Genomic DNA, 20,890 nt, shown 5'->3' with positions numbered 1-20,890 from the left:
AGCAGCAAGGACTTGCTATTTGTGCATCAGCACAAAGGATTAGTAAATTTCCCTTCTGCATCGCAGAGCAGACCCAAGAGCTGCACAGAATTTTGAGTCCTTTACTCTCAAACTCAACCAAGTGAAACGTATTAGTGCTTACCATGTATTTTGGGCTAACTGTAGCTTGAGTTCTGGACCAAGCTGACATACCCAGTGATATCCTGAGGATCATCTGCATCTGAGTAATAAGCTCTTACACTATAATTATTCTGGAAAAAAAATGTTAATTTTTTTTGTTGCCTTTATTATGTCTTTGTAGCTTTGCTGGGCTCCCAGACACAGATAAAGCCTGCTGATGGCTTCACAAAGTTGTCTGATACCTTTTGTTGTTAGAGAAGAGGCAACAGGTGACTGTGATCTGTCCAAGCTATTATTCCATCTCCTCCCCATGTTATTGTAACTTTCCCTCCCTCAAACCTTTCCCAGTGTATGATGTCATCCACATTTAAATGCCACCAATTATCTAGCTCTGCTTTCAAATCATGGCAAGGCTTTTTGTTCATGGAACAGGACATTGTAGTGTGCATTCTCTGGGTGCATTAAGTCTCTATGTAGCACCTCTTTTTCTTACAGTGTAAATCCCGCTGAAGTCCCCCACAAACTTTTTCAGAGTTTGAGACTTGTGGAATAAAGATGGTGTAAACATCACACTTCAACTGGTTCAAGCTGATTCAAATGGACTCGCATGAGCTGGATGCTGTTTAGAATCTTTTTCTGGTGACCAACGAGGGTGATGCCAATACGCTGGATATCTCTGGAAGAGAACAGAGGATGTGGAAAGTGTTAAAATAGAATTCTTGTTCTGAACATTCCCAATCCATTTCCCTGCAGACACAAATCAGTGCATATATATGTATGTGAATGTGTATCTTTGTCTGAGACAGAGTTGACAAAGCTTCTACTTTTGCTTGGCAAATGTGTGTGGGAAAAGGGGCTGTTGGCAGAATGTGGTAATTTATGGTACAAAAAGAAGAGTGGAAGTGACCCGTGAGAATTATTTGCAAGCTGAAACAAATCTCCTATGAAGAAAGGCTGAGAGAGTGATAGTCCAGCCCAGGGAAGAGAAAGTTCTGGAGGGACCTTCTTGCAGCCTTTCAATATATAAAGGGGGCTTACAAGAAAGATGAAGAGATGTTTTACCAGAGCATGTAGTGACAGGACTAGGGGCAATGGTTTTAAATTGAAAAAGAGCAGGTTTAGAGTGGATACTCTATTCCAGGTTGCTTCAAGCCCCATCCAACCTAATCTACTGAAAGATGTTCCTGATCGTTTCAGGGGATTTGGACCAGATGATTTTTAGAGTTCCCTTCCAACCCAAACCATTCTATGGTTCTAAGAATATTCCTTTTCCTGGCTCCTGTCTTCTATATAACATATCAATGCAGCATATGGTATGTCTGGTTCTATACATTTCCTTAAAAGTGTTTATTACCTTGTGCAGCTGGCATGAACATTCTCATCTAACAGTCTCTCTACAACAGTCTCTCTACAACACTGACAATGTGTTTTGTTGTGTACATGGGATCAGTATTAGTGCTTACAGAAACAGACCGCAAATGTACAGTGCTAGGGAGGGTGTCCACAGGCCCTAATAAGATGTAAGAAACAGTAGTTACTTTGGTCTGGCTTCCTTCTCCTTTTTCATATATTTGTGTGTATTCTCCATATAGCCCTTACTAATACTAAGTATTTCTCAGTCTGTTTTAAATTTCTCCATGGAAAACTCCATGTCTGGTACCTCCTGCTCTCTGTACCTCTACTTACTCCAGAGTCATGCGTGATATGACATCAAATGTAATCAGACCAGCCTGGTCAAAATTCTCCTTGTAGCGACCCATCTTGATAGCATCCAGCCACTCGTGGGCATTGCTGAGTGAAGGGAAATCTGGAGGACAGTTGCTCAGGAGAGGCTGAGATGGTCTGCAAAAGAGGCAGGTTCCAAAAACCGAAGTTATCAACATCAGCTGACCACACTAGTAGTGTAAGAGTTATGAGGGAGAGAATGCAACTTTTAAAGACCACAGAATAGAGAACAATGAATTTTTTCTTCATGTCCTGATTCCTACAGTCCCGCCTTCGTTACCTGTGTTCCCTCTTCTGCCTGAAAACAATCAACCCAAACCAAGAAAATGATCCTTCCTTCCCATTTTATACTCTCTCAGGCATAATCTTTTCTTGTTGCCTCAGATCTTTCCACACTTTCTGGATTTAGACCTACTACTAGCTGGGCAGAGTTGCGGTGAGGAGGGTTCTGAGGCAGAGATAAGACCTTACACTTTTTTACCTTTGTGACTAGTTCTCCCTCTCCTAGATGCACTACTTGGATCAGAAAGTAACCTATGAGACTCTAAGTGTGTTGTTTTAGCTCCTGCACCCATCAGATAAAAAGCACAGCAGTAAAAGGCCAAAGAAAAGGTTGTTTATACACAGTATTTGCTCTTTTCTCCATCATCTGAACCTGTCCCAAAGCTATGAATTCTCTTTATGTGCTGTTGTTAGTAAACTGGGCATGACCAGGCACTTTTCCCCTCCCCAGCTGTGGAGTGCATTCCATTGAGACAAGGTTTCTAACCACAGGGAAACCCCCCTTAGGCTAGCATAATGTAACTCCATCATCAGCCCAGCAGGATTCTAATCTTGGCACAATTTACCCCCTCACAGAGACTTGCTTCCTGACCTCCTGCCTCTGGTTCATCAGGTTGCAAAATGAAGCTGGGAAAATATGGGATGCAAGTTGCAGTTCTAATTAGTCTCAGCTACCAATTTTGTTCCCCCCATAAGCTAATCTCTTTCTTCATCACTTCTTGTGACCATGCAGTGCTGTGTGCTCACAGATTATCCTGTGTAGCTGCACCCAGATGTGGCCCTCCCTTCAGTCCTTAAGATCCCACACTTGTTTCTCTTCGTGCACCTCATCAAGAGATTTATCTCCCTTCACATCAAGCACTTGCAAATCATGACCCAGTAAGTGAATCAAGATACATAGTTCTTCCAACCCTTTTCTTCAGTTTTTTCTCTTCCTATTTGTCTCTCTGTAGGCATCATGAGAAAAAGAAAGTAGGAAGCCAGGCTGTACAGTATTTTTTCCAGCCTTCAGAGACTGGGAATAAACCCTAATACTGTGCACTAAATCTCACCTGCTGCTCCCAGTACCAGTGGCTTTGAGGGCAGATGGTTTGCGGATCATTTTATCTAGAGCACTGACAATTTGCTCAAATTTAGGTCTCTGGACCCGCTCCTTCTGCCAGCAGTCAAGCATCAGCAGGTGCAAAACAGTTGGGCAGTCTGGGGGTGGTGGCAAGCGGTAGTCCTGGTCAATGGCATTAATTACCTGTAGGAAGGGAAGAACAAAGATTTGTTACAGTTGGGAAAATCAAATGGAGACAAGCTTCAATCAGTTGAGGGAATATGACTTTCTACGACTTGAACTGATACAGGACATAGAGGCAGATGTACATTCTCACCACCTCTAAAACTTACATCCTGATTGGACATGTCCCAGTAAGGCCTCTCACCATAGGACGTCACCTCCCACATGACAATGCCATAGCTCCAGACATCACTGGAGGAGGTGAACTTGCGGTACTGGATAGCTTCAGGGGCAGTCCAGCGGACAGGGATTTTGCAGCCCTAGAAAGCAGTCAAAGAGCAACAGGAATGCTACTGAGACAAGGATTATTTGTGAAAATGCTATCACTGAACACAGGCCAGCAGCATGACACTTAGCATGGGGTGCCAGTCCAATTGATGTTGTCTTGTAGACTTTGTTGATTCAAATTCAAACTATATTCAAGGTTTCCACCTTGTTCTATTGACAAAAACAGGTGAAGAAAACCCAGAATCATGCCTGCCAGCATGCCTGGCTGCCACAAATCCCATGATGTAGTAGGTTTAAAAGTTTATAGCTCTTCTTTGTAGCATTTGAGAGGTGGCAGATAGTAAAACCCTCCTGAAAGTCACAATCGTTTGGAAATCTAAAGCAAACTGAACAATATCAGCCTCCAACATCAAGGGCAGATATGCTGAGTGGCTAGCATTAACTCCTTCCTCTTTCCACCTTGACTTCTCTGGCTGTAGGTATGACCTGACAGACAAAATATTACTCAGGTGCTCATTCTTCAAAATACACACCTAAAACTCCTTTCACTTTCCAGTGACTGAATTCTTCTTCATCCTCTGCACATCAAGCAGGAGTTTCAATCTGTCTAATATACTCCCACGTATTTTGTTGAATGTATAACAGGTGCCAGAACTTCATAGGCAGTAAGTTCATTTGATGGCTGGTTGCAATCCCATAAATATACTTATGCCAGTTATTTTTCTGCAGGGAAAACCCCAAACTCTTTCCTCAAAGGGTGGTAGTAAAGTATTTCAGTTTCCCCTTCAATCCTTTATACTTCCTATAAGAAGCTAATGAAAAGGGAAGATATCACCTACATCAGGTTATAAGGTTTGTCCTATTCACCATCAGGACAGCACTGAGATTCCATTTCACATGGCAGAGTGGATCAGACATTCATCTACTTTTTTTTTCACTAGTATGGAACAGGTTAGAAGGTTCTACCCCACTGGTCTCTGGTCTCAAGATAGATAAAAAGAGCACCTCAAATCAAGGAAGAACACAAGAAAAAAAATTGTATCTGGCAGCCCTGCAGTAACTCACTCCACAGTGGTAACTCACCAGAGCTCCAGTATAGGTGGGATTTGAAGCATCATCCTCCAGAAAGCGGGACAAACCAAAGTCTGACACCTTGCACACAAGGTTACTGTTGACTAAGACGTTCCGTGCCGCCAGGTCACGATGCACATAGTTCATGTCTGAAAGGTAGCGCATCCCAGCTGCAATCCCCCGTAGCATCCCCACCAGCTGTAACACACTGAACTGTCCTTCCTTCTGCTGCAAGTGAGGAGGCAAATATATGCTTTTATGATCATGGAACACCATCAAAGATGAGGTAACAAGGTGGACTTATGAAGCCAGAGAACACACATCTTAGCTTCTGCCAGAATCTGAAGGTTTGGGGACAGCAAGTAAGAAAGGAGGATGGGCTTAAAGCAATGAATCTCTAAGTTAGACACTGGTAATCTTTTCTGAAGATGTGTCTCATGATGTGCCCATATCTGCCTTTATCATGTGGTGCCTAGTGTCATTAACTACTAAGTTAACTGTATAAATCAATGGGAGTAGACAAATCTGCTCTTACCACTTTACTGTTCTAAGATTTTTACAATGGGTTCTATGCAATTCTACACAATGGTTTCATGTGCTCCTGTGCTGGTTTGGGCAATTAAACCGAATGACAGCTCCTCAAAATGTACCTGCTGAAGCATTTGTGGCTGAATTAACATATGAATCAGGAAAAAGAAGTGAAGCATCTATACTACAAAAATGTCTGCATATATGATTCATTACTAGAAAGCACACTGGAAACCATGAGTCCAAAGCTATATATAATATATAGTTACAATATATAATATATATAAATTTTGTAACTTCATTGCAATGTTGAAACCTGAAAATATTAATTGGAATAAAGTCTGAAAAATATTATTAAAAAGGTAAATTTTGGAACACGTGCATAAGGAACCAGAAGTCTGTATACAAAGAAACTATTTAAAACCATTTGCTATTGATTATTTGAACTGAAGAAGGCTAAAATAACAAAATTTATATCATGGGTGAGCTTTTGGAATATTTTCATTATGTTGGCCCAAAACCACTTTGGCAATTTGCTATTATTTCTATTGAACCTGAAGAAGCCAACTGAGGACAACTTCACTCCCAAGAAACAGGAGTGAAGAGGAAGGCTAGAAAAACCTATCAGATCTGAGACTGGCACACAGCAAGACGAAGAAGTAACAGTTCTGGGAGACTCTAGTTGTGGTACCCTGAGGAAGGAATCCAGTGATCCATTCTCCATGAACTCTGTGACAATCATGACTGGTCGGCTCTTGGTGACCACACCCTCCAGATGGATGACATTGGGATGCTCAAACTGCCCCATGATGCTGGCCTCACTCAGGAACTCCCGACGCTGTTCATCTGTGTAACCTGACTTCAGAGTCTTAATAGCTACTGTGTATTCACGCTTCCCTGGGTGTTTTAGGCGCCCAAAGCACACCTCTCCAAACTCTCCTGTCAGAGATGGAAGAAACACACCTCAAGTAAGGAAACACAGCAAAGAATTTTAGTCAGGTGCACTAAAACATTCTAGTGTGGAAAACTCTTGCTGCTTGGACATTGGGTTACTAGAACTGCTGGGATTAAGGTAAAATTCTTGATGAAGGCTCAGGCTTGAGATTACACCTTTAGGGTTCAAATGAGGAGCTCTGAGTCTTCAAAGGGTGTTTTAAACTTGTTTTGGAGCCAGCATATCAGGATAAGTATGTTAAGATGAGTTTTGGTAAAAATGAAGGTTAGCTATCCTGAGAGACTTGATGTACCACAGATGAGTACATTTCAGGCCAGTAGTGTGCCAGGTCTCAAGGAAAACAAGAAAGCATTTCAAAATCTGGACACTACCTGATCCAATGACCTCCTCAATCTTGATAAAGGACACATCAATCTCCTTGGCAAATTCTCGAATTGCTTCACTGGGATCTTCATAGGTTGAAGGATCAATGTAATACTTGACTCCAAGTCCTGCAGTGGAGGAGACAGCCAAAACATCAGCAGAATGAAATCCTGAGAGACATGGGTATTAACAAGTCCAGAGAAGAAACAGACCCTTGCCATGTGTTGCTTGAGAACACTTACCTCGTGCACTGATATACTGCTGCAGGCGGTCTGTGTATGGAGTCTCTCGCCTTTTACTGCAGGACATAAAGGAAAGCTAAGTCAAAACACACACAAGAGATTCTCATAGGATGCTGGGGTAAGCTTCTCAATGTGAGACTCAGAGTTTCCTTGAATTTAGGGTTAGAAGATGGGTGTTATGATCCTGCCCATCTCACGGTAATCACTGCATGCTTGTTTTCTATGTGACAGCTGTGACACCACTGTTTGCATCCCCATTTTAGACACAACAAATGATAGTGCTTCCAGCACTATCCTGAAAAAAAAAAAACTACAGCTTAACACTACTGTCTTGGAAGTTTTCTTGCTATGCAGGCTAAATTTGCATTTTAATTTCATTTAATTATGACAAATTATTCGTTTCAATGCTAATCTAAGCCATCTCCCGTGATGCCTTTTAAGTTCTTCAAGATCATTCTAAGAGGCATTTGCTCTAATGTTTAATTTGTGTAAAGATTCAGCAAAGATTAATTATTTCTTATTTTTCCTCCTGCTGTCTCTTAACAGCATTTACTTTGACTTTTCGTAAGTATGGTACCCAAAACCAGCCACACAGAGCCAGATGGATAGAAATCCATACCATGATGTGATTTTTGTATGAGCAGATCAAAACAGGTATGGTATTTATTATTATAATATTTCTTGCTTATATATACATCTAATTTCCAGTAAGCATAGATCCTTCTCAGCACAGGCGTTTCTCGGATTTTATTCTTCTCTTACATGTGTGTGATTTAAGCAATATTTTCCCATATGATCTAGTTGTTTTATAAGTTTGATTCTATTCTTGGTTTGCTCTGAACATAATTTGTATTTTCAAGATACTTCCTCTGTTCCCAGCAGTGTTTGCATATTTTTTCCAAAATGTGCAATTCATGCTAGTTTAAAATCTTTTCTAAACCTTCAAAATCTGTTCTGTTTTGGAAAGAGATTTGCTTTATTGGGGTCTATACTTACAAGCTCTTAACTCTGCTGTTGCATCTGAGAGTCAGGTCTTCATTCATATTTTTTAAATATAGGGTTTACATCACTCAAAAAATAAAAAAGAAGTAGCTAAAATAGTGTTTCACATTGTATATTGCCTGGAAAATGTTTACCAACAGTTTACAAAAATAAGTTAAGACAAGCTAAATTTATAGCAAATGGGTCTACATATATTCAGTCACATTCAATTTCTCTACTCATTTAATGTGGTGCTCCTCATTTCCTACATCTTCAAACTTAGTTTTCTTATCAAAGAAAACTTTAAAATAGAAATTTGATATCTCCACTTTTTCTGAACACCTATTAATTGTACATGATCCTTCAAGTAAGAATTAATTGATTTTTATATTACCCCCTCTATGCAGATACATTTAAAGAAACCCATTAGTAACTTTCCCCAGCAGAGTTTTGGTGATACTAATTTATTCTGAGTTTGCCTCATTTTTTCTTAGAAAAACATAAGCTTTATAGAGTTGTGCAAATAACATCACTTTTCCAGTTGCAACAAGAATTTATATTTTTAACAGCTAAAACTATAAAAGGAGGCAATGATGCAAGTATAGTAATATTTGATAATTCTTTGCTTTCCACAAAGAAAAAATATTAAAAAGGATATACACAAACAGAGAGGGGAAAAAAAAGTAGAAATGGAAGAGAACAGGAAAGAAATCATTAAAACTAGATGTTATTTTCTGAAGTATTTTATACACTTTTTTAGGTGAGCAGAAAAAGCTAAAACATCTCTCTTGTGCAGAGGAAAAGTAAAGCAAAGATACAGAAATTTGTTACTGTTAACCTAAGGGATTAAGTTCAAACCTCAGTAAATTCAAGGAGCATGTAATGCCTTCTAAACAAAATCCTGATTGTGTACCTTTGTACTTCTGCAAAAGTAGGATCCTAATCTTCCCTTTCTCTTTAAAATTTCTGGCCTTACTTTTGGCCATAAAAGATTATCTCTACACTGACTTACCTGCCCTTTCTATTTCCAAAATAGGAAATAGTATTTGCTTTCTTTAACCTGTATTTTTGAGTTTACTGTTCCATGCAACCACTGGGGTTGTACAGATTTATTCTTCAGCAAATGAGCTACTGGTTAGAGTAAGTGGAGTGGCTAAGTAAGTGGATACAAACACTTATTCCACCAATCCTTCTTCATTACTTTGTTTCGTTCTCACTTGCCTAAAATGCAATTTACATTCCATTCTTTAAAATAATGTATTCAAATACCTTTTGAGGACCAGCTGTAAAATGCTTCTCTTGTTTTCATATTGCTAACTAGCCAAGTATCAGCTAAGTACATGCGTGGTTTACCAAAGGAGAGGCTCCTCAGACAGCAGTAAGATCTTTCTTTAATTAGAAAATGGTATCTCAAGGACATCTGGATAAATGCAGATCAGGCTGTTTCCCTTGGGATGGAGTTATGTTGCAGGGGTAAGAAAGTTCCACTGTCTGCAGTGCACATGAGCAGGTCAAGGAATTCACCTCTTGAAGATGATGGCAAGGATGGCAATGGCAGCAATTACCAAGAAGGCGAGGCCACCGAGCGCTGAGCCCACGATAAGCGGCAGTCGGTCCTGCACCATCTCCGAGCGCTCCCCTAGCAAGGAAGACAGAAGCATGCACAAACTTAAATGCAAACAGTAACTCTCACAGTTTCTCTTCTACTCAACCAAGTCTCATCCATAATTCTATCCCTACCACACTCTAGTTTCCCAGGCTAGTCCTGGCAATTCAACAAATTCAATGTGAAATGCAAAAAGATGATACCCCTAACAATTCAACTCGACTTGGTTATCCTCTTACCCTTTCAGTCACTGTGCTTCTCCATTGTCTTCCTTCCTACTTCTAAAAAGCCAGTGCTCACTCTGAATCCGCTTTTCTTTCCCCTGGTCCACTGACACAGGACTGGCCACTTAAGTATAGGCCAGCTCTGCAGCTGGGCTGTATCCCATTGACCCTATATTTTTAGGCTATAGATGATATTCATGAATATCTTTGATCCAGACCAAAGAGTGTCACAAGGTAATATGTTGCTCTCTGTATGAATGGGTGGTGATAATGCTGGAAGGCAAGCAAGCCTCTGGGTATATGCAGGTACCACCTGTCTGTTAAGACTTTCACAGAGCACTGAGCTGTAACTCTCCTGTGACAGCTGGAGACCAAACTACAGTAGTTTATAGTGATAAGTACTGTGACACCCTCCTAAAGAGAATCCTACTAACACACTCTGCTCCTGCTTGTCAGAGATGCATGGGCAGCCAGGAGTAGGAGTAGGGAATATAGAAGTAGCATAAACAATATACTCTGCCCGCATGAGCGAGCAAATCTGCATATGCAAATAGGATATGCAGAAACATAAGATGAGTAGGCGTGTCTGATGGCAGTCATCCAGAGGATAAGCTGATGCACTCAGGGACACATAGAAGTGAAAGATGGTCATGTGCAGATCTGAATACAAAATGGTAGCACTTACCTCCCATTAAGGTCTGGAAATACATCTTTCCACTGTATGGACCATAACCCACTGCTGTTCTAGCTCGTACTTGGAAAGCATAGATCTTGCCTGGGCTCAGACTGGATATGGTGGCCATGTTGGTTTCACTAGTCAAGGTGAGTGAATTACCCTCATCTTCTGCCTGTGAATGTCAGTGATCAAAAAGGAATGTGAGACTTCTGCCCACACTGCTTCTTCTCTCCATCAAGAAATGCTAGTTTATAAGTCGGCTTGATATTGTTTGAATCTGCTACAAAGCCCCCCAGACCACAACTGCTGTTCCAGACCTCACTTCCTTACACACTACTCATTGTTCCTCAGTGCTGCTTTTCATTCCCTTAGGCCTGGGCTTCCGACAAAGCTCTGCCAGAGACAGAATCATCATTCTTAGAAGATTCCATGTTGGGAAAAGCCGATGGACTGATGTAAGATGAAATGTATATTGTGAATTTCTGGGTTTGATACAGCTTATTCTTCCCCCACAACGGATGCATTTTTCTTCACCTTATCAATCCTGATCCAGAGGTACATCTCACAGACAGATGATTTCCCTGTTCCCTTTTGCATAACAGCTATGCAAACAATCAGCACTTCATCACATTCTGCTCACCTTGTCAAAGTAGCGTAGCTGGTAATCCAGGACGATCCCATTGGGCTGGTCTGGCTGAGGCCATGACAGTGTTATGCTATTGGTAGTACGACTCACCTGATGCATCATAGGGACAGCAGAGGGGACTGGAATGAAAGAGAGGAAGGAGAGATGACAAAGGGATAAGCTTAACAATGAACTATAAATAAATATTGATTCATAATGAGTTAATAGATTAGGTCAGCTCTTCCTTTAATTTCCCTTCATTTACATTATGAAGTACTTCATACAATTAACAGAAAAAACACAGGCACAATTCTACTGTACTGGAAGATACAGCCACTGACAACTTGAACAGAAAGAAAATGAAGAAATCCACATCCAACTGATCATGCACTGAAATTATAAAATTATCTACATTTGTAATTGAAACACTATTCTGCTTCTCAAATTTGTAAATTTACATGCAAGATGCCACGGTGTTCAGTGCCACTTCCTTGCTCTAGGATCATGCTTGGACAAATGATGTGACAGTGGTCAAAGCAAAAGCAGAGCACACTACCTCTCTTCTGCTTCTGCCCCAGCTTATAATTCTTTGCCTGGGGAGAAAGATGGAGTATTGGCCATCAGAGCAATAATGGAGGCCTTTCTCTACCAGATCATGGATGCAAACCAGAAGACAGAGGCAGATGAGAACACTAATGTGTGAAGGAACAGACTGTGAAGCACTTCTCACGTCAGTGGTCTCGGTTCAGTTGCAGATCCCAGAGAATGAAACCATCTCATTTTCACAGTCTGACAAGCAGCCTTGTGTTCAGAGTAGCTACTGGAGCTTGGGCCAGGCCCTGCCAGGTGAAACCCACCACTGTCTTTGAGAGTCTCAGTTCATCAGCAGGCCATTGAAACACATAAGTCTAGTCTGAATAAGCTCTGAACTACCATTACTGCCTGAAGCCACCACCTAAAGGGTTGCTCTTAAGTGTGTATGTGTGTGTGTGAGCTTCACATACAGGCTTTATCAGTTCTAAATAGAATCATAGAAATAGCTTGCTAATTTTCTTTCTTTTGGCGAACAGGTCAGCCTGGTATACTGTCCAGAGGGAGTTGGTAGCTCTCTTGATTCCATAATGATATTAAGTATCTATGGTGTGTGTTAGATATTAACTAGTGTGGGAAAATGTCAACTTCCCATTATGCAGAAAGCAAGCATGTGGACATCAAACATAAAAGAGGGCCTTGGAAACATGAATCAAACCAGAAAGCAAGCAAGAACTTGTGTCTACCAATTTTAGAAATCTTTTATTCTATGTCTGAAGTTCAGTAGTTGCCATTAGTTCTCACCAAGCTGAAACTCATTAAATCACTAGGAAGGAAACACCAAAATATTATCTTAGAGATATATGATTAATGATTTTAAACACTGTAAAGTGAAATAAAATTATATTACGGTGCGAAAAAATTCAAGCTACTACTTGGAGTATTTTTTGTTCTTTTTTTTCCCCACCCCCTCCTCCTGGAGGCACCACCATTCGCATATTCTGAAGACAGCAGAAGTATATAACACCTAGTTAATAGGAAACCCTTTCCTGTAGTAGGCAGTTCTTCTAAAAAATATCCTCAAAACAGGAAGGGAGATGAATGGTTGTTGCAGCCACTTGAATCTTGGATGCAAAACTTTCTGGAGAATGAATATCCACTTCTACAAAAAACATCCATGAATTTATACACACACATACCCTCCATGTTCGTCCAAGACTTAGAAGAGTATGAGTTTCTTCTTAGGAAGAGATTTCCAGGAAGAAATTTCAGGATAATTGGAAGACGATCTTTGAGTAGGGAGCAGGGGTTCAGCATCTCTACAAGTCCTTGCTTCAGAGTGAGCTCAATTGCTCATTAGATTCCACTGATTTAATGACTATGGTGGGATTCAGCTGCCTACCATGGTACCTGCATGGAATATGAACTGAATGTCGCGAGACAGAGCTGTTCATAGTCTAATGAGAATGGTACTCAGCTGTTCTTTGTGTAAGTGGGGATTGACACAGACTGCTATACTAGTCTGCTCTCTTGATTTTTATTTTATTTTATTTTTTTACAGGGAGCCTTGTTATCATAGTGTAACAAAATGGTTTGGGTTGGAAGGGAACTTAAGAGATCTAGTTCTAACTCCCCTGCCATGGGTAGGGCCAACTACCCCTAGACCATGTTGCTCAAACTCCATTCAATCTGGCCTTGAAAACTTCCATGGACGGGGCACCCATGACTTCTCTGAGCAACATCTTGCAGTGTCTCACCACCCTTACAGATAACAAGTTCTTTCTAATATCCAATCCAAATCTGCCCTCCTTCAGTTTGAAACCATTATCGCTCATTGTATTGTTATGTGTCTTTGTAAAAAGTCCCTCCTCAGCTTTCCTGTAGTCCTTCTTCAGGTAACACAACACAAGTCTTAGTACTCCTTAGCACTCCTTCAGGTGTTATGAGGCCTTCCTAGAACCTTCTCTTCTCCAGGCTGAACAACCCCAACTCTCTCACCTGTCTCCACAGACAAGGTAATCCCTTTCTTCTGTGATGTGGCAACATGATTTCTATTGACACTGTGGATCTCCCAGGAACTGACCTTGGTCATGCAGTCATCTTGGTAGAGTCACAGAAGTGATTTGGGATGTTCATTGATCAAGGAGGAAAGAAGCACAAGGGTAAAACTACAAAAGGTTTCTTTCAGGATGTGATGGTGCAGACCCCCCATTTATTGAGCCACATTGCAATGTGAACACCAGCCAACATTGCTCTTGCTTTAGTTACAAGTGCAGTGGGCAACAACAGCAACATTCTTGTTTCAATAGCAAGTGCAGTAGGCTGAGACAGTCTGACACTTTCTGACCCCCCAAAACATGAAAGGATTACCTTCTGCTGCAAAAGTGGTCCTTACCAACAAGCAGGAATTCAGCCAAGCCTGCATGTTTGAATGACGGGCTCCTAGCTAAACTCAAACAAAAAAATGGAAGTATACAGAAGATGGAAGTGGGGACAGGTAACCTGGGAAGAATAATGAGGCACTGTCCAAGCACTCAGAGATGTGGGTAGGAACACCAAAGCCTACTTGGAATCAAATCTGGCCACAGATATCAAAAGCAAGAAGGGCTTTTATAAGGACCTATGGGGCTACAGGAAAACTAGAGAAAATGTGTGCCCAGTGTTGGGTGGCATAGGGGACCTGGTAACACAGGACATCTTCACATCAATTTTTACTAGCAAGACATTTAGATACCAGAGACCAGGTGGAAATCTGGAGGAGAGAAGATCTTCCTGGCAGAAGATCAGGTGAAAGATATTTAGGCAAACTGTACCTACATAATTCTATGGGTCCTGACGGGATGCACCCATGAGGGAGCTGGCTGATGTTATTTTGTGGCTGTTCTTGATAATCTCTGAATGATCATGGTGACTGTGACAGATGCCTGAGGACTAGAGGAGAGCAAATGCTACTTCCGTATTCAAGAAGAAGGATGCAGGGAAATGCAGACAGTTCAGCTTCCCCTTGATCTCTGGGAAGATGATGGAATAAACCTAGAAACCATTTCTAGGCACATGAAGGACAGGAAGGTAATTGTGAGTAGCCAGCATGAGTTCCCAAAGGGGAACTCAAGCTTGACCGATGAGTCAAGTCTATGATGAAATTACTGACTTGGTAGATGATGAAAGAGCCATGGATAACTTCTTTGACTTCAGTAAGGCTTTCAATACTGTCTCCCATACTAACTTTATGAAGCAGAGTCTTGCCTGTGTCCCTACTCTTGCCAAGGAAGTTTACTGGAGGACTCTTTTGTCTTTGGGGAATCAAACCCCTTCATGAAGATAATTAATTTTCCTTCATAATCTCATAATCATACTTGACATTTTTGACATTAACGCTTTTCCTCTTCTGACACGATTTCACCTGAAAATCTTCTGTCAAGTCCTCTTCAACTTCCTGGCACTACTGATTATGGTCCTTGTCCCCAATCAGACTCTTGCACAAGCCTCCAGACTGTCTGGCTTTCATTTCTGCAGTTCTACAGATTCTTGGTATTGCCAGGTCCCACTGCTCTAAATACAACTGATGTAAAAGGCTGCTACGTATCTTTTCAGGTACAAGGCAACCTGGTCATGTAACCTTTATCCTCACATATCTCCATTAGCTCTCATAATGTCCTGGTTCAGTTAAAAAAAAAAAAATCTAGCTGCTTTTAAAACTCTGCATAGATTTATTCCAACATTCGAGTATTTGCTGTCTCTCTTCCTCTCCTTTCTAGGAATGTAACAACTGCCTGAATGAATAAATTCAGTAGAGTGTCTCTGGCAACAGACATTACTATATGCTTCAGTGGAAGGTGTAGAGGAAAAACCAAAATAGACAGGTGGTTAACAGCTGTGCACAGAGAAATTTTTTTTCACAATCCTTTAAAGGAAACCCTGATTCTGTCCTGAAACTTGAGAAGAGATATGCTTAGTCTGGTAGGTACACTTGAAGGTATTAAAATAATAACATTTTTGTCAGATTATTTATTTATTTTTAATAATACAGTTGGATTTTAAGATCTTTTCTTTCTTTGTGTCAGGATCCCTTCTGTGAAGATGTATAACTACAGTTACATAACAGATTTCCTTACGCAGTTCATGCTACCTGAAACAGCCACCCAACACCCTCCTATATGTCTTGGCACTTCTTTAGGTATTCACCCTCAGTGCTTCAATCGTGAGCTAAAGGCTTCTCTCTCTCTTGTCTCAACTCTGGACAGTTTTTCCTTCTAGTAAGCTGCATATCATATTTTCATGTAATACTATCAGAACAGGTGTTATTATTACTACCTAAGTAGATAGTAATAATGCTTTCAGATGCTTTGTGATATACTATATTGAAGGAAGTTTTTTAGTGCCAGTCTTTCTTATTCTGACTTCAGACACACATTCACTGAAAAGTATGAACATCATAATCAGGCTACCAGACAAATGTGCCTGTGTAACAAAAGGATCCTATCATACTTTGAAGCAGAGCTAGAAGACTGTCTGGGGTAAGAAAACTCTTACATGAACAGTGTTTTGGAGACAAATATGAAGAGTAAATAGGTTGCAGAGGAAGAAGAAATGCAGAACTGTTCCAGAAAAGAATACTGCCTAAGATACCTCTAACAAAGGGGTAGGGAATGAGGAGGATGATATTCTGGACCAGCAACTGGAAGAAGTGAGAGAACTCTGACATGACTAAGCAGAATAATCAGAAACTGCCAGGATTTGGAGGCTCTTTCTTTGGTCAGCTTTAGTTCAATGGAGAGAAAATTTCTGCTGAAGCCATTTATTTTGAAAGCTTATCTTTCTTCAGTTTGCTTTCTTATAGCCTTCATGCCTTCCTCTTTTCTCTTTGTCTCCTTCATATGATCCTGAAATGTCTGTCTCTGCTTGTATAATAATATTAATAATAAATATAATAATACAACAACAATTATGATAAACGATGCTAAAGTGAAAAGCTGCTGACGGGTTTGAAGAGAGGGGGTGTGGATGAAACAGGCCACATGATGGAGGAAGCAAGGCCTTGTTAGTATGAGCTGTCACTATGAATCAAGGTCAGCTCATCTCAAGCTCACTCCTAATGATCTTTAGGAAAAGCAAGGAAAAAACACAAACAAACAAAAAAACAAACCAAAACAAAAACCCAAACAAAGCCCAACCAAACACACACAAAAAAAGCCATTCAGTACACACTGCTTAAGAAAGCTGCCCTTCCATGAAACTGCTTCAGTGCACAAGAGAGGCACCGTAGACAGACGCACCCAATACACCCACACATACCCCAAGAGACACCTGGAGGAATAGGAGTGGTGAGAAAAGGCAAATAGAAGCAAGAAACCAGGGTAGGTTTTGTGATTCCAGGCAGGAGGTGGAAGCAGCTATTCAATTAAATTACCTCAGATATAGATAAAGAAGGCTGAGATGAAAAGCACAAAGAGTATTCCTTAGAATATTAACAGAAAACCCATCTGTCACTAACAGAAGCCAAAGGAATTGAGTGAAATTACCATACAAATTACCCAGCCATATCTTTTACTGTAAACAAAAACTGATCACCCACTTCCAGCCAGACTCTTAAGGGGACTGGGTATGCTCTGCTACACTCAGTGCCTGTCAGGTAACATTTCAAATGGAAGAAACAGATGTTGTCAAACCCCTGGCATCTGTGGAAATTACTCAGGATATATATATACTCCCTTCCACTCCATAGCATAGAAGCAGAAACGACAAGTTGTAATTTAACCAAGATCATTATGCAACATCTGGTTTCACAGTACTTCTGTTGGAGCTTCACTAAAGCCTGATTTTGCAGGGATTTCCACAAATAAACTGTGGAATCTCATTAGGGATTTGTTTGAGTTTAACATTTACACATCTCTAAATGTTTAGAGACATTTTCTGTCACTCAGTTCAAATTGTTCCCCCTCATTCTCCTCCTCAGCACATTATTCCTCATTACATACTCCTGAGCAAGCTGTGTACAGCTTCTCTCCATATAAGCTTGTAAAGGACAACATATGCCCAGTCTCTTACTATTGACATTTAGCAGAACTGTATGTCTGTATGCGTGTGGCTCTCTCCAGCTTCAGAGAGAGCCTGTATGTATTTCCAGAAAATCAAAACTTGTTGATGATGTTCTCCATTTTCTCCACATATGTTTGCTGTCCATATGCTATGTCCATCAGTTTTCAACTCTTCAGTCTCTTTCCTTTCTTTGACTGCCCACACAAACCGTTAGTATTTTGGTCTAGTCATCCCTGTGGTTTAATTCCTAGTTACAAGGATCACAACACTTTTGATATAACTACATGGTCTAAAAAGGAAAAAAAAAAAAGTAAATAAATCTTCGTTTCCTTTAGACAGAAGAGTAACATTCCAAGAGCACTTATCAGGATAGCAAGGTTGAAAAGGCAAGAACAAGGCAGAATATATGGCATGCAGAACGACCTAGAGAAATTTCAGTAAAATAGGAATGGTGATCCTGCTTCTGGATCTTTCTATTTAACACCTCCCCAGTAACACTAAAAACTGTAGTTGTTCTACTCTTTTATGACATACAGGACCACACAGTATAAGCACACACCATCCAAAGGCCCTGTATATTTAGCTGTCAACGTATAAATTTTTTTTTGTCATACAATGCCTATCTGTATCTCTAACTGTATTTTAAACTTTAGACAGTGCCTATCTCTATTTACTACTTTCTTACTTTGACACACAGCAAGGCAAAGGTGGACAGATAGGATGAAACACTCAATACCACTTCTTAAAGCATGAAACAAGGAGAATGGAAGGTGGTATATAAGAACAAGAAAGAATGGAAAACCAGAGTATCTCAAAACATGGAAAACCAAAAAAACCTGAGCAGGTGAAAAATGCTATAAAGACTGAAGTATAAGAAGATAAAATTGAGAAGACAAGGTGAAGAGAAAATGAAGGAATACTACTTAAGAGCTTCTGTGGCAAGCTGATGCTTACAAAATTCCAATCGAATTGGAATTCGACACTGGCAGTGTCCCTTGTCTTGCACAAGAAAGCCACATACTTTGCCTGACCCACAGAACTACCACCTTCTCCAGAGCAGCTTGCCCCAGCAGCTCATCTCCATATACAATGACACCAGCTGCTAAACTGATTTTTTTTTTCTGCCAAGAGGGAAGAAAGGAAAGCTTATTCAGAGAAAGCAGGAATGAGAATGGTAGAAGTGAAATCACAGAACAGCACAGCAAGATAAAAAAGGGCACAACAGACAGATCATAGAGAATCATAACATAGCTTGGGTTGGAAGGGACCTTAAAGATCATCAAGATAAGAAGATCCAGGATCCAAAAGATGCAAAGCAAATCAAATGAGACAGGAGCAGAAACTTTGAACTCGGATGCAAAAGCTTCCTCACCTGACTGGCTGGTGCTAATGTTGATGGTAGCATAGTGGGGTGCTTCTGAACTCAATTCAGTCACCAGGTTGACAGCCTGGATCTCAAAGGTGTACTGCACACGGGCCAGGAGGTTGGAGACTTGCACTCTACTTTCTGTCAGTCCCACCTGGCGTGGTTCAAACTGCACACTGTCCCCACAGCGTACACACTGCCCCGAGGCTGCTGGGCACACTTTGCAGATGACATTGAAGAAAACATCCTTGCGACCACCCAGGTCCTTGGGGAGCCTCCATGTCAGGAGCACGTTGGAGCCAACAAATTCATAGCTAAGGTCACGAGGAGCAGAGGGGATACCTAGAAGACAGGATCAGAGATCAAAATCCCATGAAAGAACAGGAGAGAGGTGGGCGAAGGGAGAAGACAAAGGAGAAATAACAGAAGAACAAGTTGCTTATTTCTTCTCATTCTTACTCTTCTCTAGCTTTTCCTCTAAACAAGGCTAAGAAAAACATACACTTTGCTGGATCAAACATAAGACATGCACAAAGGAGCAACTGTACTATCACATTTTAGAGAGAAACAAACATTACCAGAAGGGGTCTTTGTTTCAAGGATATGACTTTTAACTTTTTCCCAAAAGAACACCCATCGCTCAGGGAAATTATGAGTCTTTGAAATTTTAAATTTTACACAAGCTTAGTGAAGATTTGTCTCTACTGAGACCCCTAATTCTCTCACTTGGTACCTAATATCTCTGAACACTCTGACTTGACCACTTTCCCTATGGTTATTTTGGCTACCAGCTGGATTCCTGAATGGCATTGGAAGTAAACTCTGACAGCTGGAAACCTGCCCATTCTGTGCATCCAACACTCCCCTAGCTGGCACTGAGATAGGGAAGAGGTGAAGGAAAATACAGAGACTGAGAAGATGGCATGGGGATGAGAATGGGACAAGACACTGGAGTTAGAAAGTGAAAATGAGGTAAAAATGAGCAGTCGTGTTGCACTGCTAAGCCTGGGTACAGACACAAAGGCAGATTGGGAGGGCAAGGACAGGGAGCCTGAGCTTATTAACATGCAGGGGCAAGGGAAATAGGATTTACAGAACATTTCTCTCTGAAGGCTGTTATGGAATACAAGAATCCCCATTCTGACCATCACTCTATAGTTAATATCAATGAAATCTATGGACAAAGCCTTCCCTCTGTCCAATGCTGAGCAGTATAAAGGACTTGATGAGCACAGGTGAATAAGGTCTTCATGGGGGATCTCCCCATCTGCAATGTAGTTCATTGCTGGATCACCTGAGTATTTCCAACAACTGTATTTCCCTGGGGCCTCACATTTCCAGTGTTGTTTAGAAAATACGTTGTGTTGGAAAATTGCACATAGAAGACTGTTAAAAATTTGCTACTGACAAGTTGAAGCATTTTTACATCGGAAAATGTCAGAATTAAATCTTCTTCTGTGATTTTAGTTGGGCCACTCAGCATTTGCATTGCAGTTTAGCAATTAATTGCACAATCACATACTAGTTTTTCCCTAAGGACACTTATTGAAGTCAATGCCAAGGACAGACAGCTGCTCAGAAAAAAATAATTCCTGTTTTTGAAGCTGCTGAAAGTGGATTCTGTGCAGTACAGGAAAAAAGGGATTACAGAAAAAAACCCCCACATTTCCTAATTTCTGCATGCTTAACTTTAGTGCCATAAAGTGTTTGCTAAATGCTTTAGGAAGGAATTTTTCCCCCTGCCACTTCCACAAAGTTCAAGGGTGATGTTTGAGATATTATTCAAACTATATTTTTTGAGTTTCAATAATTAGCCTTATTTTATTTTCTGCATGTAATTATTCTCTCTTGATCCATCAGGATTCATAATTAATTACTATGAAAAGTCATAACTGCTGAGTCACAGAGAAGGCAATGAAAAAATTAATTATTGTCACATAAATAAAATCTACAGAATTTGAATTCTGTGCAGAAAATATGGTCTGCACACTTCCAGTGATAAAGGGAAGAAAATATTGGTTAACACCTTCAATGAACAATGTC

General features: G+C 40.6%; 1 protein-coding gene across 1 annotated transcript in view; it reads right to left on the bottom strand.

Annotated features, from left to right (window-relative positions):
* Window positions 1-255: 255 nt before the first annotated feature.
* EPHB6 (EPH receptor B6) overlaps window positions 256-20,890 on the bottom strand; it is a 66,296-nt gene continuing 45,661 nt past the window's right edge. The window contains exons 6-17 of the mRNA XM_008499108.2: window positions 18,854-19,189; window positions 10,927-11,051; window positions 10,296-10,458; window positions 9,305-9,419; window positions 6,800-6,855; window positions 6,566-6,685; window positions 5,931-6,178; window positions 4,724-4,939; window positions 3,523-3,672; window positions 3,180-3,373; window positions 1,807-1,962; window positions 256-796 (exon numbers count right to left, since the gene is read on the bottom strand). Coding sequence (XP_008497330.1) covers window positions 688-796; window positions 1,807-1,962; window positions 3,180-3,373; window positions 3,523-3,672; window positions 4,724-4,939; window positions 5,931-6,178; window positions 6,566-6,685; window positions 6,800-6,855; window positions 9,305-9,419; window positions 10,296-10,458; window positions 10,927-11,051; window positions 18,854-19,189 — 1,988 coding nt within the window. The 3' untranslated portion in view covers window positions 256-687. The remainder of the gene's footprint in view (window positions 797-1,806; window positions 1,963-3,179; window positions 3,374-3,522; window positions 3,673-4,723; window positions 4,940-5,930; window positions 6,179-6,565; window positions 6,686-6,799; window positions 6,856-9,304; window positions 9,420-10,295; window positions 10,459-10,926; window positions 11,052-18,853; window positions 19,190-20,890) is intronic.

The sequence above is a fragment of the Calypte anna genome, chromosome 1, assembly GCF_003957555.1.
Source record: "Calypte anna isolate BGI_N300 chromosome 1, bCalAnn1_v1.p, whole genome shotgun sequence".
In the NCBI taxonomy this organism is placed as follows: Eukaryota; Metazoa; Chordata; class Aves; order Apodiformes; family Trochilidae; genus Calypte; species Calypte anna.
The sequence above is the reverse complement of the archived record's forward strand: the minus strand, read 5'-3'. Positions and strand labels throughout refer to the sequence as shown.